Source organism: Syngnathus leptorhynchus, chromosome 12 (genome assembly GCF_054491065.1).
Source record: "Syngnathus leptorhynchus isolate UIUO chromosome 12, UIUO_Slep, whole genome shotgun sequence".
NCBI lineage: Eukaryota > Metazoa > Chordata > Actinopteri > Syngnathiformes > Syngnathidae > Syngnathus > Syngnathus leptorhynchus.
The window spans coordinates 8,458,101-8,477,100 of record NC_141206.1 but is presented as its reverse complement, the minus strand read 5'-3'; the positions used below and the strand labels follow the sequence as shown (position 1 = coordinate 8,477,100).

Sequence of the window (19,000 nt, the reverse complement as noted above, 5' to 3'; positions counted from 1 at the left end):
GTAGCAACTTTAACCTTCCAGTATATTTGATTCCGAATCTTTTTTTTATGGTCACTCCATTCCAGAAGTATCTGCAGAAGCATGATTTCCACAGCGTACTTGTTTTCCACAAGCAGGTACATACTCCAGCCCGAGGCAATCCTACACTCGGCTGAACTAAGACGACCTGTCGGCTGCACCTCAAAATTCAAGCGATACAAGCGCTAACAAAGAACAGGCGTTATTATTCTTAACAATGAAATCAATTATTTAGTTGGTTTTTTTTCTCTCTCAACTGGAACTGGTAATAAAAAGTAGGGCGAAACCTCTCGGGGGCGTTTGCAGAATATTCCGACGTGTGAATAACGGCCTTCAGTTAGAATAAATGATTGACGGGAGCTTCATTCAAAAGACGGAGCAAAATTCATAGCGACCGTTGCCATAGCTTGTCGAGACATTTGAGGACAAAAGACAACCCGGTAACATGAGGAAAAGGTAATGTCAACACCATCATCTTTTCTGCTTATCAATGGCAGAGATATGTCATGACTCATATGTCAGTTGAGATCTTTGATTCGATGAAATGTACAGAAACTTTAGAAAGTAGAGAAATAGAAAATGTCACTCCAAAGATTGATTGGAAAATTCAGATGAATACCTCCAAGAAAGATGTCTTTTGGTCCATTTGTTTGGAGTGTTCAGGCTACGCTTTCGGCGGCCCGTTGGACCCTCAAGCGCGGGAACATCTGGCAGAGAACATCTGGGGGTTTTCATGAGCCCCAATGTGGCTTGATCTGAGGCGAGACAAAAAAATAAATAAAATCATAGATTTGATTTAAACCCCTCTGTCAGGTATGGCCTTTATTTCCGATTTGCTAGAAAAAGAAAACAAACAAAATTGTTCATTGAGTATCTTCAGCAGAAGCGCTCAGATTCAATAACAAGTCTATACAATTGCGCACACTATGTTTTTGAATGATTATCTCACAGATTGAAGATTGCTCTCGTGCCTACACTCATGCATGTGAGATGAGAAAGGGCCGGCGTGCGTTTTGTAAGCGGATAGCGCGCAGTGTACGAAGATTTACGACGCAGTGTTTGTGAGCCAGCGCGGGATGTGCACTTATCATTCTTCCACTGTCACAATGTTTTATTCACCTCAGCGCAATCTCAAGAGCGATTTTAAATTTCCATTCGACGCCCGGCGACACATGCTGTGGTCATGCATAAAATAAACATAAAAAACATACGCACCGAAGACTCCGGTCTCCTTGAGTCCTCCGAACTTCTGCATGGCTTTGATGGCCTTGGTCAGGGCCTCCTTGGTCTGAAGTTGGCCCGTCACGGGGTCTGGGGGTGGGAGGTAACCAAACTTGCTCAGCCAGTCCTGAAAGTGGGAAAGTGGAGATGCATAGGTCAGGATCCATCCATCCATCCATCCATCCATCCATCCATCCATCCATCCATCCATCCATCCATCCATCCATCCATCCATCCATCCATCCATCCATCCATCCATCCATCCATCCATCCATCCATCCATCTAAATCATTAAGAATCTTGCATAACTAAGCTACTAAAATGAAATCAGCTGCAACTGCCCCCCCCCCCCCCCTCCCATCCCAAAATTGGTGTAAATCCTTTTGGCATAAACCTGCCATGCTCACTAACAAACCAAACGATGGCTGATGCAAGAAGTGAAATTTAGAGGCGACCTCTGGCTCACTTCAGCAGCGATGCAATGCGAAAAAGAAAAAGCAAACCGCAATTTGTCACTGAATTTGCTTTTGCGCTTAGCTGGTTATTCCCTTGCTTTTAAATGTTTGTGGGAGGAGAGTTACAGCCGAGGCTGCGTTTATGCCGATGAGCCGCCGCACTGATATTTCTGTACTCATTTTGCCATGAAATTGCATTTATGTTCAAACCTGCCCAAGCCCCTTATCGCAATTCATCACTGGGCAATTTAGTTTTTGTTGTTGTTGTCGTTGTTGTTGTTTGCCGGGCGCACACATGCAAAGACATTTCCAAATTGACAAATCATCTCCCAAGTTACGCTTGGCCTCTTTCATTCTCGCAAACGGTTTTCATCTACTGCAGGTATGCCAGGCTATTATGGATTGCAATAAATCAGCTTCCTGTTTATTCTGCTACTGACAGCAGAATTTCTAATCTTGAATTAATATTCAGGGTTGAGTATATGAGCGGTTATAACCTTCGGGTACCTCGAAAATCTCTCGGCCGCACTTTCTTCCTTTGCTTATGTTTGACAGCTGATGAGAAAACAGTTTTGCCTAATTTAAAGGATGACATTGTTGGCATTTTTTTTGAGTTGACAAATGACAATCAATAGCAATTTGAATGAATTCTATACCTAAATGGATATTGTAGGCTTTGCAATTTTCCTAGCTGCATTGTTTGTTTTGGAGTCATTACCACTGGTGCCAATTAGCGTTCCGCTTCTTCTTCTTCTTTTAATGGATTCTTTCGGCTTCTTTTTTTCTATTATACGACTGCTGTTGTGGCTTCTGCTGCTGCTCTTGTATGCGGCGTAACAAAATCATTAATGGGATTTTGGTCACACGAGCTGTTCAATTCGATATGATACAATTACGCCAGCAAGGGATGGGCATGAGAACTGATCATTACAAATTCATCAAAATTGGATGGAATCTGAGCTACTATACTCATTAATAAACTCCTCTGGTGGTTCAAAACATTCACATGAATGCTATCAATCCATTCTAGGCAATACAAACAAAATATTTACTTTATTTGTGAGAAAAATAGCACTCTAATATTGCAACAACATAAAAATACTATATTGAAATGAGAACTAAGAATAAATCACATTTTGGGCTTCAATTCAAAGGACGGTGTGCGCCGTTGGGAGAGTACAAAACAGAGGTACAAATATATACAGCTTCTCGCAAAGCTGCAGGAACATAACACTTATTTATTTTGTTTGACAATTTACTCCATTTTGGAGTCAGTAAGCTTTGTAAATGTTGTAGAAACAATCTAAGTTTGCTAGCTTAATCTGTGATTAAGTGTGACATGAGTGGGTTGACGCAGATGGCTGAGGCTCTGGTCTTCTTTAATCAGGCATTATTTAGATACGCAGAAACTAAGATTCAACGCTGTCAAATGATGTCGGACACTTTGCTTTTTTTGCTCTTGCATTTAGGGAAACATCCGAAGTTGAGCCTCCACAAAAATTTGCTTTGCTCTTTTATTTATTTTTTTTGTAGTGTGCCTCGTAAAGGACCAAAAAAAAGTGACATATATACAAAACCCGACATTAGCAAACACAATTTTGAGTTCCCCTGTTGTGGGACGATAAAGTGGAACACGTCTACTGCAGGAGGTTATTTGAGTCCCAACTCAAGTCGTACAAGCTCATAAATGTTGAACTAAAGCTGAGAATATGATTTCATACTCAATAAAGTGTGCAGTTGTGCAATGACAAAATAACCTCTTCAAATAACGCCTTGGCTTCTTGCGGTTTGCCGATTTAACACAGAAAGTTGAACAATGTGCTTTAAAGCTCGTGAGTATATTTGAAATATATTTTTTAGATTGATACTGTTCAAGTGATTTCATTTATTTCCCAATTGGTTTCATTATTTGAACAAATTCTACCAGCAGCCCAGAACAGAATTTTTTTTGACTCTCGACTGGAGTTATAAAGAAAAGTAGGGACGGGTGAGGACAGATATGACGACATTCGGTATCATTTGTGCATACATTTATGTCGTTATGTTAGATTCTCTCATCTCATTTGTATTTTATTTTATTTTTTACATTTTTTTTTATCTAGAGCGGCTGTATAAGAGTGGAAAGAAGCTACATGAGTCACGTCAGGTGGTCCTTCCGGTACGGTAATTCGGAAAGTGAGTCACAGACATTAAGAGGTTCAGTGGAGGTAGGCATACAATTTAATTATATGATTTCCATTATTCATCTTGCATTCAGCATACATGACTATACTCTGAACTTTTAAAACTATATCTCAGAGACTTTTCTCTATTATGAAAAAAATCTTTTAGAATAATGAGTTCTTTTTTTTTTATTTTATTAGATTTCCTTTTAATGAGACGCTTTGAAACCGCAGTTGTTTACTTGTTAAAAAAAAGTAGTCGATTTAATATTAAAGTTAACAAGATGCCGAGCGATGTAGAAGAATCAGCACACATCGATAGTTGGAAATGTAACGTGCCCTCTTGACAACCCTCATTCACTGCTTCACTAAAGGTATCCGCTTTTTCATTATACAACGCTGTTTATGGTGCTGCTGTAAACCACCGCGGCACATTCAATGCTGTGAAAATCTTGACGGCGGTGCATACGCTGACCTAAAAATATTCCCACATTCCCTTTTCTATTTATATATGTATCTAACTCTATGCGGTCATGTGGAATAGAGTGTGATTGTTTCTAGTTATGTATTAAATTGTTGTTACTTTTGGTATGAAATTATTACGGTGACACAGCAGGCGCTCAGATGAACAAAAGAGAAATAAATACGGAATCATTTACGAGAATTCACCAGAATGGGCCGATTAGTCAGTCCGGGTCTTTTGGGTCAAATAATAACAAATACTTTCAGTCTCTCAGTTAGCAAAGTGTAGTCAACAAAAACCTCAGGAATCACGACATTTGAGTTTGGTAGCATTAACTAATGAATTCTGAAAAATATCAAATGCCAATCATAAAATCCTAAGCCTTCGTCCTTGAAAAAAAAAGAAAATTTTATTTGATCCAAAGCGCTACAAATCAATTGCTTGCGCACGTTTGCTATGCTATTTGAGCCGTTCTCTGATTCATTCATACATAAATTGTCCATGAGAATTCAGTCGGCCGATGATTTATATATTCCATTTCATGCTACATTATCTTTCAGATAAAATTAGTTGTCTTTAAAATGCTGTGATGGTACAGACTAGTACAGTTGTGTAAGCTTGACAGCAGTTTTGCCCATTTTATCTTTCCATCACACCATCAACTTTCACTCCTACATTTATTTATGTCCAAGAAAAAGAACAGATCCTAGTCTGTGTGCGGTTGTGACGGGAACAGTGAACAACTGAGAATAAAACCCAAAATGGGCGTGAGGGAACACTTGTGTCTTTAACTCGCTCCTTATTAATCATCTGACACCATGCAACACATTCTGTCACATGGTGGGAGGGAAAAAAAAAATCTCCTCTTTGCTCAAAGGTCAAAAAGTCAAAGGTCAGCCTTCCTCTTTCCATCTCCTTAGAAACCTCAACTTGTTTTGTCCTGCTTTCTTTGTGAGCTGTTCCATCCAACAAAATGTCTCTGTTTTCCTCAATGAACAGCTGTAAAGTCTTAAAACTGGCTCTTATTCACATGCCACCAGTTACCGGGAGAAACTTTCAAAACACTTGCAAACATTTGATAGCACCCAAAAACAGTTGGAGCAGAATTTGCAGAATAATGCTAATGCTAAAAGTTGCATTGGTGTAAAATGCTTTCAACCGGTTGTTGTGTAAGGGGTACCCTATAGATAAATTGCGTTCTGCTCCACTTTACAAAACAATTAGGGTTTGCTATAAATCGTCCTTGCCAGTGCAAAAGGTTCAATTTAGGCACTAAATTTGCACTGAAATGACCTTCGACATCCCGACTTTAAACACAATCTTTCTCTACTCACAAAGGTGCTGACTTTATTTCAAGTCCAAGTCCAGAACGTAAATGTCAACAAGTCTCGGAGGCTTACTGTGCAGTTAGTAGACTGTTGCTACAGAAACGTTTTCAAATGAACTGATGTTTGGCTAATTTAATCCGTATATGCTGCCAACAACTTGGATTGCGCTAAAGGCGTTTTCTTTTAAGTGCGGACAACTTATTTTTTTTTTTCATTAAAAACATTAGTGAATGTTGGAATGGATTTTTTTTGGCCCAGATCCCAAACTTTTGTGTGAAAGCGTTTGTCGAGTGAGACGCTGGCGCGCTCCGTTTTGTGTATGCATGACACCGACGGCATATGTTGACCCCCGCGGTCACGCTTAATCAGAGTGTGTGTGTGCGTGTGGTAACGAATGAGAAAGACAATTACACTCGCAAGAATTGAAGCTTGTGGGCGGGTGGAAACATTTCTTTTCTTCGAATTGCTAGTTCCTGATTTTAAAATCGTATCGACCTCCATCGAGAGTACCGATACCGATACCCATCCCTCCTCAAATAATAATCATCTATTGGGGCATTTTAACAAATCAAACACAGCTGACTGACTCAACTGTGCCTCTGCTGGTTACAGCCGAGTACTGCAACTCTTTTTGAAACGAATTTGAAAAAAAATCCCACACAAGTTGGCTTTTTTTTTCTTTTTCATATTATCTCCTTGAATCATGATTCTGATTGCCAGAAGTGGCAATTTTGTTCTTAAGAGTGCGAAATCATATTTCCTGGCTAAGGACTGCCTCTTCTTTTTAAGCGGTGCGGTTGATTAAGAGGGAAAGCCAACATTCTTGGGGGTTAGGTGGAGTGTTTCAAGTGGGCCTTAACCTTTAAACAGCGCACCACAAGACCTTGCATTTAAAAAGACTGCAGAGTGTTCTTTCATCTTCAGACATTTAGCAGACTTCATACAGTATGGAGCAAAATTGCCCTGTGGTGGAGCCAGGCTAGCTGCCGCTTGCTATATGTGAGCATGTGGCCCTGAGGACCACATAAAAGTCAGATTTCCTCCTATGGTGAAAAGAGCTATCATTCTTTTTTTTTTTTTTTGCTCTGTCCCATATATTATTAGCATTTTCCCCTCCTCCAAGGAGCAGTTAAAGGCATCAAGTATCCTCGGCCTTGGGATAGGCACAGGCTTGCGGGTGATAAGAAATTAAAAGCTGAGTCGGTTTTTGAGCATTAGCAATCTGGATTGTAAATAAAATATTTTATTTGATCAATATAAAGTGGAACTCTTTTTTTATGCTAAGTTATGCGAAGTTCATGTTTGCTCGGGGATGCGTTTCGACAGGGATGTTCTCCGGTCACGAGTTCATCGACTAAAATGTGAAAATTGTCTCTTTCGTTCTGTATCCAATGTTGGACCTGAAATGTTTTGTGTGCACTGACAGCCATTTAAGCGTGTGTTTATACCACAGGGGGCTTTGAGGTTTCCTCTCCCGTGGTGTGCGATTTGTTTGCTGGAGTCGGAATGCGGGTGGCTCAAAAAGAGGTAAGTAGCCCGGTACGGAAGGTCATCCGATTCGAAAAACATAAACACTTAGGGCAACAACTTCATTTCAAGTTAGACTTCACAAAAGAAGTCATACTGTGCGACCTCACTCAACATTGGTAAGATTCAAAGAAATAATGCTGGACATGTTTTGCTTTTTCTTCTGCACAGGATCGGCGTTAAAAAATGGATTTTAAGGACCAATTCTAAACATTAAAGTTCAGGAATTTTCATCTTAACTATGAAAATATTTCTTTAACCTCAGTTAAATTGGATTTTTTTTATGTCTATAGTCGTCATTGACTACCACGCCACTCCACTCATGGCTATTTTTTTTTTTCGTAACGCCAAGTTAAAACGACTTAGGTAATTATGCTATTAGGCTAAGGATTTGATTGTATTGTCCGTCCCTCACATGCGGTGATAGTCATCTGCCCTATTTGAAAAAGCACTCGGCTTCACGCAGATGGCACATTCCCCCCCCCCTGCTGCATCACTCATCAGACAAGCGCTTCAATAAAACGCTCCAACAATGGACCACGCGACTGCCTCGTTGTAAAACTTCACACCGAGGTTCCACCACAGCGACGCTAGGCCATTGCTTAATTGCACATACATCCGGCATAATTTCATTTTGCGAGCCCACGTGAAGCCACAAAAAAAAAAGTACGTGCTCGAGCTCGGGTCTCCGTGTCTCCGAGCAAGTGTGTGACAGAGAGGATTAAAATGCGGCTGGTAAATGAATCATTTAATCCCTAGCTTAGAGACAGCTGGTTCCACGGAGAGCCGAGACATAGCTCCTGTCTGTTGACTGAGGCGTTGCAGGAGACAACAAAAGACGGGCGAAGGCGGGAAGAAATGCGAAAGCCAGGCTTTCTTTTCTTGATCTTCAACCCTGTGACCTGGAGGTGTCTGTTTAATGGAGCAAGTACATTTGTTCAATCCTCTTATAGGCCGCCAAGGATGTTCATGAAGGAAGCTGTGATAATAGAAATAAACACACGGCTATGTGATCCAATACATGTAATGCCATTAGGTGAGAAAAGATGACCCAATTAGTTGACGAGTCAGCTCTTCCATCAGAGTCTTTCAAATGAGAAGAAAAAAAAATGGTGTCAAGGTCCACAAAATGGAAAGCAACCTTTAAAGCATCTGGAGATCTTTACCAACAAAGAAAACCCCATTGTGTCAAAACTAAGGATTAACCCCATGATGTCTTGGTCCAACTAAAAAAACCTGATGTTGTAGCTGCAGGGAGTCACACAGTTTCCGTTCCAAGTGAAGGACACTTTGACCTTCTGCCAAAGCTTCAGCTGTCCTCTAAAGCTCAGCCCTTTCACCTCTACTGATATTCAGCCCACACTGGTGCTTTAGTTGAAGTCACGATGAGCTCTCCAAAACCATTGTGGCTCGTTGTACAAGCAAGAGAGCAGATGAGCTCACGGATGATAAATATGTCATACTCCATAAAAATGTTCTACTTCACACTGGACACTACTGCCTAGCCCGAATTTGAATGCTAGCAGAACACGGTCATGTTACCACAGCAGATCAATTGTTACGCCCATCCATTTTAATTACAGAGCTATCAAATGAATCGATTAATCGGTAACTTTTCGATGATCAAATACTACTGCCTAGCCTAAATTTGAATGCTAGCAGAACACGGTCATGTTATCACAGAAGATCAATTGTTATGCCCATCTATTTTAAAAACAGAGCTGTCAAATTAATCGACAACTTTTCCATGATCAAATTAATCGACAACTATTAAAATAACGGAGAAATGTTTAGAACCATTTTTTTTTCACTTAAAATTGCCCAAATATTCATGATATATAATCAAGCTCTAAAAGTTAAACGCACTGTAGACAGCAATAAAATGATTATTTTATAAATTAGTCGCATGTCATGAAACATGTTGGTCATGTGCAAGTGTAACTGGAGCTTATTTTTAAAAGACGGAAAATTCGGCGGCTCCCCTCAGGGAATCGGTGTCTTAATGTTCTTTGAGGTTCTTGGTCTCCGTGGGTGGGAATGTGGCACGGCAGCAGGCCAACGCCGCAAACACAAGGATTGGGTAACGGCCGCCCGTCGTCCCTGCTGTTGCGTTCATCCCATAAACCACACACACACGCACACACACACACACACACACACACACACACACACACACACACACACACACACACACACACACACACACACACACAAACATGCTGCCTGACAGTTTCGCACGGCTATCACATATGCAATCCTCTGCCGGAAATAATCCTTATCTTTTGAGTGTATGCCCAAGAGTTTTTTTGTTCTTTTTTTTTTAATGCATCTGATCTCAAAGGTAATCTGATTCCCCCCGTCATTTGTTTTTTTATTAATTTCAATCTAGGGGCTCATTTTTATTTCAGATGACGTTGGGAGAACGGATACCAGCTTCAAAGTCTCAACTTGAAAGAGAAAATATACATTCTGTAACATTATTTATAGCTCACAAGTGTTATTTAAAGGGGCGCAGAGGTCAAGCAAAGAGCCGGTCTTGTTCCACATTAGTTTTAACGATTGTACGTACGTTCTCTACTGCGGCTGCTTCCCGAGTTGACTTTTCCCTCCAGTGTAATAAAACGACCGGGAACTAGCACATAACTCCAAAACAAAGATGGATGTATAGAAGCTTACTTGTGTTTAATGCAGATTTGAATTATTTGATATACTGTACCGTTGAGTGTTTAAAGCATGGCGTGCTTTGAGAGGTTACAGTTCTTTGGTAATCGGCCATCACGAACATTCAGAACAATGGCAGCTTACTTTGTAGCTTTGTACGTGACCCGACATTTCTACTGTGAGCTTTTTATTTTATTTATTTCCCAAAAAAAACCAAATCCAATAAATGAAAATGAAACTTCATTAACCGTACGATGTGTAACACAGGATCTTGTTTCATTGTTAACTGGCATATAAATGTGAAATGTCTTTAACCACCGCTAATGTCATGATGTAGAAACTAATTGCATCTTTGCCATCTGATTATGCGTGACAGACGAGTTAGCAGTGTGAAGGGAAGTGAAGGACAGCAAAAAAGATTTCATGCATGGTATTTTCTAATGCAGGGTAAAGCATAAGTGAGACAATCATAATAATAAATAATAAAATAAAAATAATAATAATAAAAAATGGTGAGTTTATTTTAGAGAGAAGTCCCTCCATATTAAGACTACATCTCACAAAAATCAGTTGCTATTTAGTTGCACTGTTCAAAAGTGTCGTCAGCCCACACAGCCGAAAGTGACAGTCACAAAGCATTTTTTTTTTTTCCTCGAGCATTTATTATTTTGCAACTGCCGCAGAATCATTGTGGAGTGGCTCGACAATGGCGTGACAATTCCATTTTGTGGAAACAAATGTAGTGGTTAGAGAGTGACTAATGCTCGCATGCTAAACATAGAATTCAACGAGTCGAGTACGAGCAGCGAGGCATCTCAAGACTCCAAAATCCAAAAGTCTGTCAAATAAACAAACAAATCAAAAGTAATTATGATCACGATAAGCCTTTCAAACTTTACTCAGTTTACTTGTTTGTCTTCACTACTCGCCTGGAGCACACCAAAACTTTTATCAGCGGCTCTAGAAAGCAGTTCTAAAAAAAAAAAAAAAAAGAAAAAAGGCCATCAAAACAAACAGAAGTTCTATTTAGAGTCACCCGCAGCTGCAGGCTGTAAAAAGAACACAAACCGGTAGGTGAGGAGCAGCCATTGTGACTTCAGTAGGGAGTTATCTGACAAAGACGAGTAGCGGGGGGTAAAAAAAAAACACAAAAAAAAAAACAAAGGTGCCGTGTGCACCTGGAGGAAGACACAAGCTGTCAAGATATATGCGATTTAATTAGCAGGAAAGGCTGAGAAATGCTCGACCGGACCTCCAGCAATAACGACAACCTGGCTGTAGATCGAGTGATTCTCCAACAGCCTTCAAGCGCACGTCCGCAAAAGCCAGCCTCATGGCAACACTAAAGAATGGAGAGTTAAATGGAACAAAATGAGCCGCAGAGGGAGTTTGCTTGTCTCACGATCCGACACGCCGGCGGCGGCCGGGGAATTGGGGTCAAAGGTCAAACTCGGCAGGTCTTTCGTGATGTTGATAGACGTCGGTAGGCTACCGTGGCCGTTAGCTCGGAAAAGCGTTTACCACGGAAATGTTACGGCCAAATACGATTTGTTTTTACGTTAGCTGACAGAAAATTTGGTTGTCTACAATGAAATCGTAAACATGACAAATGATCTGCCGTGAAAAAAAATACCAAGACATTTGTTCCTATTGAGATTTAATGGCTTGTCAACATACCAAAGGATTCTGGTGACCCACTCTTAAGGTACACAAGACTTGAAGCCAGCCAGTCAATCAAACATGAGTTTGAAAAAAAATAAAAGGTCAATTTCTTTTTCACAATTATGGGCAATCATTTTTCAGTGAATGTGACACAGAACCCGGGGAAAACTCAGACAAGCGCGGGAAGAACATTCAAACGCCACAAAGGAAGGGTGAGATTAGAAACCGGACCCGCTCGACCGTGGCCAGACGTGCTCACCACATGTGTGCCTGCTTTTTGCCGATGACATCATCAACATTTTTTCCAGCAATACCTTTTACCTTATTCAACTCAAACAAAAGTACAGCTGAGGCTCGGAGATAACGTCTTGACATTCAGCTGTAATAAAATGAAGAAACTCCAGCCGACTGGTTCGTGCAGAGATTCATGAACACGTTAATATGTAACCCCAATCGTGACAGGAATATCCATTCCGCAGCCCCCAAAAAAATTTTTCCACTTGAGCTAGTGTAATAGTCAAAAAAGCAAAACACTCATTGATTGGAAGATGTAAGACTGTTTTCATGAAATACAAGTAAAGCCAAAGAAAGCCTGAGGTCTTTTAATACAATGAATGTTTGGTATCACAGGAACAAGATCAAATAACGTCACAAGATGCTATCTCGGAAAAAAACAAAATAATTAGATGGGTTTTGTTAACCTCAGCTGCTCTTTGAACAATACAATCCTAAAACTACAATTGCAACTTTCTAACACATACAGAAAGTGAGACTAGTAATTTTTTTTTAAAATTAATTGCTTCGTTGAACTAATCAGGATTTTGTCGGCCATGTTGGATGTTGAGCTCAGTAGCTAGGTTTGAAATAGAACTAGAATTTGCAATTTCTGGAGAAATTGCGTGTGAAGGCGAAAAGCTGAATTTTTTTTTGGGGGAATACTGTGGAATGATTTTGGAATGAGTTGAATTTCTCGAGAAACGTAGAATTTTGAGGTGAAAAACGGAATTTTGGGGAATTTGGTGGAATTTGGTGGAATTTCAAATTTGAAAATGCGGAATTTTTGGGAAGTGGGAATTTGGGGAATAGCGTGGAAGAATATGAAGAGTTGAAAACTGGAATGGGTTGAATCGGTTGAAAAACGTGGAATTTAGAGGTGAATAACGGAATTTTGGGGAATTTAGTGGAATTTGGTGGAATTTCAAATTTGAAAATGCGGAATTTTTGGGAAGTGGGAATTTGGGGAATAGCGTGGAAGAATATGAAGAGTTGAAAACTGGAATGGGTTGAATCGGTTGAAAAACGTGGAATTTAGAGGTGAAAAACTGAATTTTGGGGAATTTGGTGGAATTTTGCGGAATTTTTGGGAAGTGGGAATTTGGGGAATGTTGAGAATCTTTCCCAATGTGATGTGAATGTGCTGAATGACGTGAATTTGAAACTGGAATGACGTGAATTTGAAACTGGAATGACGTGAATGTGAAACGTTGAATGTGCCATTGAGAATGAATGGGGAAAAATTTGTCGGGAATTTGGGAATTTTGCGGAATCGGAGAATTTTCGGAATACCAAAAATGGAAGCGCTCATCTCGGGAATAGTTGGAATGAGTGAAAAGTGGAATGGAGTGAATGGGTTGAATTGTGTGGAAGAAGTAGAAGGACAGAAATCGCGGAGAATAAAATAGAATAATAATAATAATAATAATAATAATAATAATAATAACTAGAATTTGCAATTTCTGGAGAAATTGCGTGTGAAGGCGAAAAGCTGAATTTTTTTTTGGGGGGAATACTGTGGAATGATTTTGGAATGAGTTGAATTTCTCGAGAAACGTAGAATTTTGAGGTGAAAAACGGAATTTTGGGGAATTTGGTGGAATTTGGTGGAATTTGGTGGAATTTGGTGGAATTTCAAATTTGAAAACGCGGAATTTTTGGGAAGTGGGAATTTGGGGAATAGCGTGGAAGAATATGAAGAGTTGAAAGCTGGAATGGGTTGAATCGGTTGAATAATGTGGAAACTAGAGGTGAAAAACGGAATTTTGGGGAATTTGGTGGAATTTGGTGGAATTTCAAATTTGAAAATGCAGAATTTTTGGGAAGTGGGAATTTGGGGAATTGCGTGGAAGAATATGAAGAGTTGAAAACTGGAATGGGTTGAATGGGTTGAAAAACGTGGAATTTAGAGGTGAAAAACGGAATTTTGGGGAATTTTTTGGGAATTTGGCGGAATTTTGGGGAAGTGGGAATTTGGGGAATGTTGAGAATCTTTCCCAATGTGATGTGAATGTGCTGAATGACGTGAATTTGAAACTGGAATGACGTGAATGTGAAACGTTGAATGTGCCATTGAGAATGAATGGGGAAAAATTTGTCGGGAATTTGGGAATTTTGCGGAATCGGAGAATTTTCGGAATACCAAAAATGGAAGCGCTCATCTCGGGAATAGTTGGAATGAGTGAAAAGTGGAATGGAGTGAATGGGTTGAATTGTGTGGAAGAAGTAGAAGGACAGAAATCGCGGAGAATAAAATAGAAGAAGAATAATAATAACTAGAATTTGCAATTTCTGGAGAAATTGCGTGTGAAGGCGAAAAGCTGAATTTTTTTTTTGGGGAATACTGTGGAATGATTTTGGAATGAGTTGAATTTCTCGAGAAACGTAGAATTTTGAGGTGAAAAACGGAATTTTGGGGAATTTGGTGGAATTTGGTGGAATTTGGTGGAATTTCAAATTTGAAAACGCGGAATTTTTGGGAAGTGGGAATTTGGGGAATAGCGTGGAAGAATATGAAGAGTTGAAAGCTGGAATGGGTTGAATCGGTTGAATAATGTGGAAACTAGAGGTGAAAAACGGAATTTGGTGGAATTTGGTGGAATTTGGTGGAATTTCAAATTTGAAAATGCAGAATTTTTGGGAAGTGGGAATTTGGGGAATTGCGTGGAAGAATATGAAGAGTTGAAAACTGGAATGGGTTGAATCGGTTGAAAAACGTGGAATTAAGAGGTGAATAACGGAATTTTGGGGAATTTAGTGGAATTTGGTCGAATTTGGTGGAATTTCAAATTTGAAAATGCGGAATTTTTGGGAAGTGGGAATTTGGGGAATAGCGTGGAAGAATATGAAGAGTTGAAAACTGGAATGGGTTGAATCGGTTGAAAAACGTGGAATTTAGAGGTGAAAAACGGAATTTTGGGGAATTTTGGGGAATTTGGCGGAATTTTTGGGAAGTGGGAATTTGGGGAATGTTGAGAATCTTTCCCAATGTGATGTGAATGTGCTGAATGACGTGAATTTGAAACTGGAATGACGTGAATGTGAAACTGGAATGACGTGAATGTGAAACGTTGAATGTGCCATTGAGAATGAATGGGGAAAAATTTGTCGGGAATTTGGGAATTTTGCGGAATCGGAGAATTTTCGGAATACCAAAAATGGAAGCGCTCATCTCGGGAATAGTTGGAATGAGTGAAAAGTGGAATGGAGTGAATGGGTTGAATTGTGTGGAAGAAGAAGAAGGACAGAAATCGCGGAGAATAAAATAGAATAATAATAATAATAATAATAACTAGAATTTGCAATTTCTGGAGAAATTGCGTGTGAAGGCGAAAAGCTGAATTTTTTTGGGGGGGAATACTGTGGAATGATTTTGGAATGAGTTGAATTTCTCGAGAAACGTAGAATTTTGAGGTGAAAAACGGAATTTTGGGGAATTTGGTGGAATTTAGTGGAATTTGGTGGAATTTCAAATTTGAAAACGCGGAATTTTTGGGAAGTGGGAATTTGGGGAATAGCGTGGAAGAATATGAAGAGTTGAAAGCTGGAATGGGTTGAATGGGTTGAAAAACGTGGAATTTAGAGGTGAAAAACGGAATTTGGGGGAATTTGGTGGAATTTGGCGGAATTTTTGGGAAGTGGGAATTTGGGGAATGTTGAGAATCTTTCCCAATGTGACGTGAATGTGCTGAATGACGTGAATTTGAAACTGGAATGACGTGAATTTCAAACTGGAATGACGTGAATGTGAAATGTTGAATGTGCCATTGAGAATGAATGGGGAAAAATTTGTCGGGAATTTGGGAATTTTGCGGAATCTGAGAATTTACGGAATACGAAAAATGGAAGCGCTCATCTCGGGAATAGTTGGAATGAGTGAAAAGTGGAATGGAGTGAATGGGTTGAATTGTGTGGAAGAAGAAGAAGGACAGAAATCGCGGAGAATAAAATAGAAGAATAATAATAAAGTAAAAGGAGTAGAATAACATATGTGTGAAGGCCTTCGCCTTCACACAATAATAATAAAGTGAATGGAGTAGAATAACATATGTGTGAAGGCCTTCGCCTTCACACAATAAAGTGAATGGAGTAGAATAACATATGTGTGAAGGCCATCGCCTTCACACAACTAGAATTTGCAATTTCTGGAGAAATTGCGTGTGAAGGCGAAAAGCTGAATTTTTTTTTTGGGGAATACTGTGGAATGATTTTGGAATGAGTTGAATTTCTCGAGAAACGTAGAATTTTGAGGTGAAAAACGGAATTTTGGGGAATTTGGTGGAATTTGGTGGAATTTGGTGGAATTTCAAATTTGAAAACGCGGAATTTTTGGGAAGTGGGAATTTGGGGAATAGCGTGGAAGAATATGAAGAGTTGAAAGCTGGAATGGGTTGAATCGGTTGAATAATGTGGAAACTAGAGGTGAAAAACGGAATTTTGGGGAATTTGGTGGAATTTGGTGGAATTTCAAATTTGAAAATGCAGAATTTTTGGGAAGTGGGAATTTGGGGAATTGCGTGGAAGAATATGAAGAGTTGAAAACTGGAATGGGTTGAATGGGTTGATAAACGTGGAATTTAGAGGTGAAAAACGGAATTTTGGGGAATTTTTTGGGAATTTGGCGGAATTTTGGGGAAGTGGGAATTTGGGGAATGTTGAGAATCTTTCCCAATGTGATGTGAATGTGCTGAATGACGTGAATTTGAAACTGGAATGACGTGAATGTGAAACGTTGAATGTGCCATTGAGAATGAATGGGGAAAAATTTGTCGGGAATTTGGGAATTTTGCGGAATCGGAGAATTTTCGGAATACCAAAAATGGAAGCGCTCATCTCGGGAATAGTTGGAATGAGTGAAAAGTGGAATGGAGTGAATGGGTTGAATTGTGTGGAAGAAGTAGAAGGACAGAAATCGCGGAGAATAAAATAGAAGAAGAATAATAATAACTAGAATTTGCAATTTCTGGAGAAATTGCGTGTGAAGGCGAAAAGCTGAATTTTTTTTTTGGGGAATACTGTGGAATGATTTTGGAATGAGTTGAATTTCTCGAGAAACGTAGAATTTAGAGGTGAAAAACGGAATTTTAGGGAATTTGGTGGAATTTAGTGGAATTTGGTGGAATTTGGTGGAATTTCAAATTTGAAAATGTGGAATTTTTCTGAAGTGGGAATTTGGAAAAAAAACGTGGAAGAATATGAAGAGTTGAAAGCTGGAATGGGTTAAATCGGTTAAAAAATGTCAAAGTTAGAGCAAATAATAAATCTCCATTGAGAATGAATGGGAATTTTAAAAAAAAATTGCGCCAAAAAGTTTTGAAATTTGGAACAAAACTAAATATATGGCTTTCTAATTGTCACTTTCGGAGTTAAATGTTGAAACGAGTTGAATCGGACAAAAATTGAAAAAGTTAGCGAAAATGTAGCTATTTGGGGCACTTTTTGTTGCAATCGTCACTTCCGGTGTGATTTGGGTCACTTCTGGTTTTATTTTGGTCATTTCCGGTTTATTTGGGTCACTTCCGGTTTACCTGAGGTCACTTCCTGTTTATTTGGGTCACTTCCGGTTTACCTGGGGTCACTTCCGGTTTGCCTGAGGTCACTTCCGGTCTATTTAGGGTCACTTCCGGTTTGCCTGAGGTCACTTCCGGTTTGCCTGAGGTCACTTCCGGTTCATTGGGGGTCACTTCCGGTCTATTTGGGGTTACTTACGGGGTCCCTGGGGTCACTTCCGGTCCAATCAGGGCTCATTGGGGTCACTTTAGGGTCAATCCAAGATGGCCGCCACATAGTGGAAGTGGGGGTCAAGGGGGTGAATATGGGAAGCATGAGGTGAATAAAGTTGGAATGGGTTGAATCCGTTGAAAAACGTGGAATTTAGAGGTGAAAAACGGAATTTGGGTGAATTTGGTGGAATTTAGTGGAATTTGGTGGAATTTGGTGGAATTTCAAATTTGAAAATGCGGAATTTTTGGGAAGTGGGAATTTGGGGAATAGCGTGGAAGAATATGAAGAGTTGAAAACTGGAATGGGTTGAATGGGTTGAAAAACGTGGAATTTAGAGGTGAAAAACGGAATTTTGGGGAATTTGGTGGAATTTGGCGGAATTTTGGGGAATTTGGTGGAATTTGGTGGAATTTCAAATTTGAAAATGCAGAATTTTTGGGAAGTGGGAATTTGGGGAATTGCGTGGAAGAATATGAAGAGTTGAAAACTGGAATGGGTTGAATGGGTTGAAAAACGTGGAATTTAGAGGTGAAAAACGGAATTTTGGGGAATTTTTTGGGAATTTGGCGGAATTTTGGGGAAGTGGGAATTTGGGGAATGTTGAGAATCTTTCCCAATGTGATGTGAATGTGCTGAATGACGTGAATTTGAAACTGGAATGACGTGAATGTGAAACGTTGAATGTGCCATTGAGAATGAATGGGGAAAAAATTGTCGGGAATTTGGGAATTTTGCGGAATCGGAGAATTTTCGGAATACCAAAAATGGAAGCGCTCATCTCGGGAATAGTTGGAATGAGTGAAAAGTGGAATGGAGTGAATGGGTTGAATTGTGTGGAAGAAGTAGAAGGACAGAAATCGCGGAGAATAAAATAGAATAATAATAATAACTAGAATTTGCAATTTCTGGAGAAATTGCGTGTGAAGGCGAAAAGCTGAATTTTTTTTTTGGGGAATACTGTGGAATGATTTTGGAATGAGTTGAATTTCTCGAGAAACGTAGAATTTTGAGGTGAAAAACGGAATTTTGGGGAATTTGGTGGAATTTGGTGGAATTTGGTGGAATTTCAAATTTGAAAACGCGGAATTTTTGGGAAGTGGGAATTTGGGGAATAGCGTGGAAGAATATGAAGAGTTGAAAGCTGGAATGGGTTGAATCGGTTGAATAATGTGGAAACTAGAGGTGAAAAACGGAATTTTGGGGAATTTGGTGGAATTTGGTGGAATTTCAAATTTGAAAATGCAGAATTTTTGGGAAGTGGGAATTTGGGGAATTGCGTGGAAGAATATGAAGAGTTGAAAACTGGAATGGGTTGAATGGGTTGAAAAACGTGGAATTTAGAGGTGAAAAACGGAATTTTGGGGAATTTTTTGGGAATTTGGCGGAATTTTGGGGAAGTGGGAATTTGGGGAATGTTGAGAATCTTTCCCAATGTGATGTGAATGTGCTGAATGACGTGAATTTGAAACTGGAATGACGTGAATGTGAAACGTTGAATGTGCCATT

General features: G+C 39.6%; 1 protein-coding gene across 4 annotated transcripts in view; it reads right to left on the bottom strand.

The window, feature by feature from the left end:
• mmp17a (matrix metallopeptidase 17a) overlaps positions 1-19,000 on the bottom strand; it is a 79,604-nt gene that overhangs the window by 14,301 nt on the left and 46,303 nt on the right. For all 4 annotated transcript variants that reach the window (XM_085926801.1, XM_085926802.1, XM_085926803.1 and 1 more), the window contains 2 exons: positions 1,234-1,366; positions 638-773 (listed from right to left, as the gene is read on the bottom strand). In XM_085926801.1, the coding sequence (XP_085782927.1) occupies positions 638-773; positions 1,234-1,366 (269 nt within the window). The remainder of the gene's footprint in view (positions 1-637; positions 774-1,233; positions 1,367-19,000) is intronic.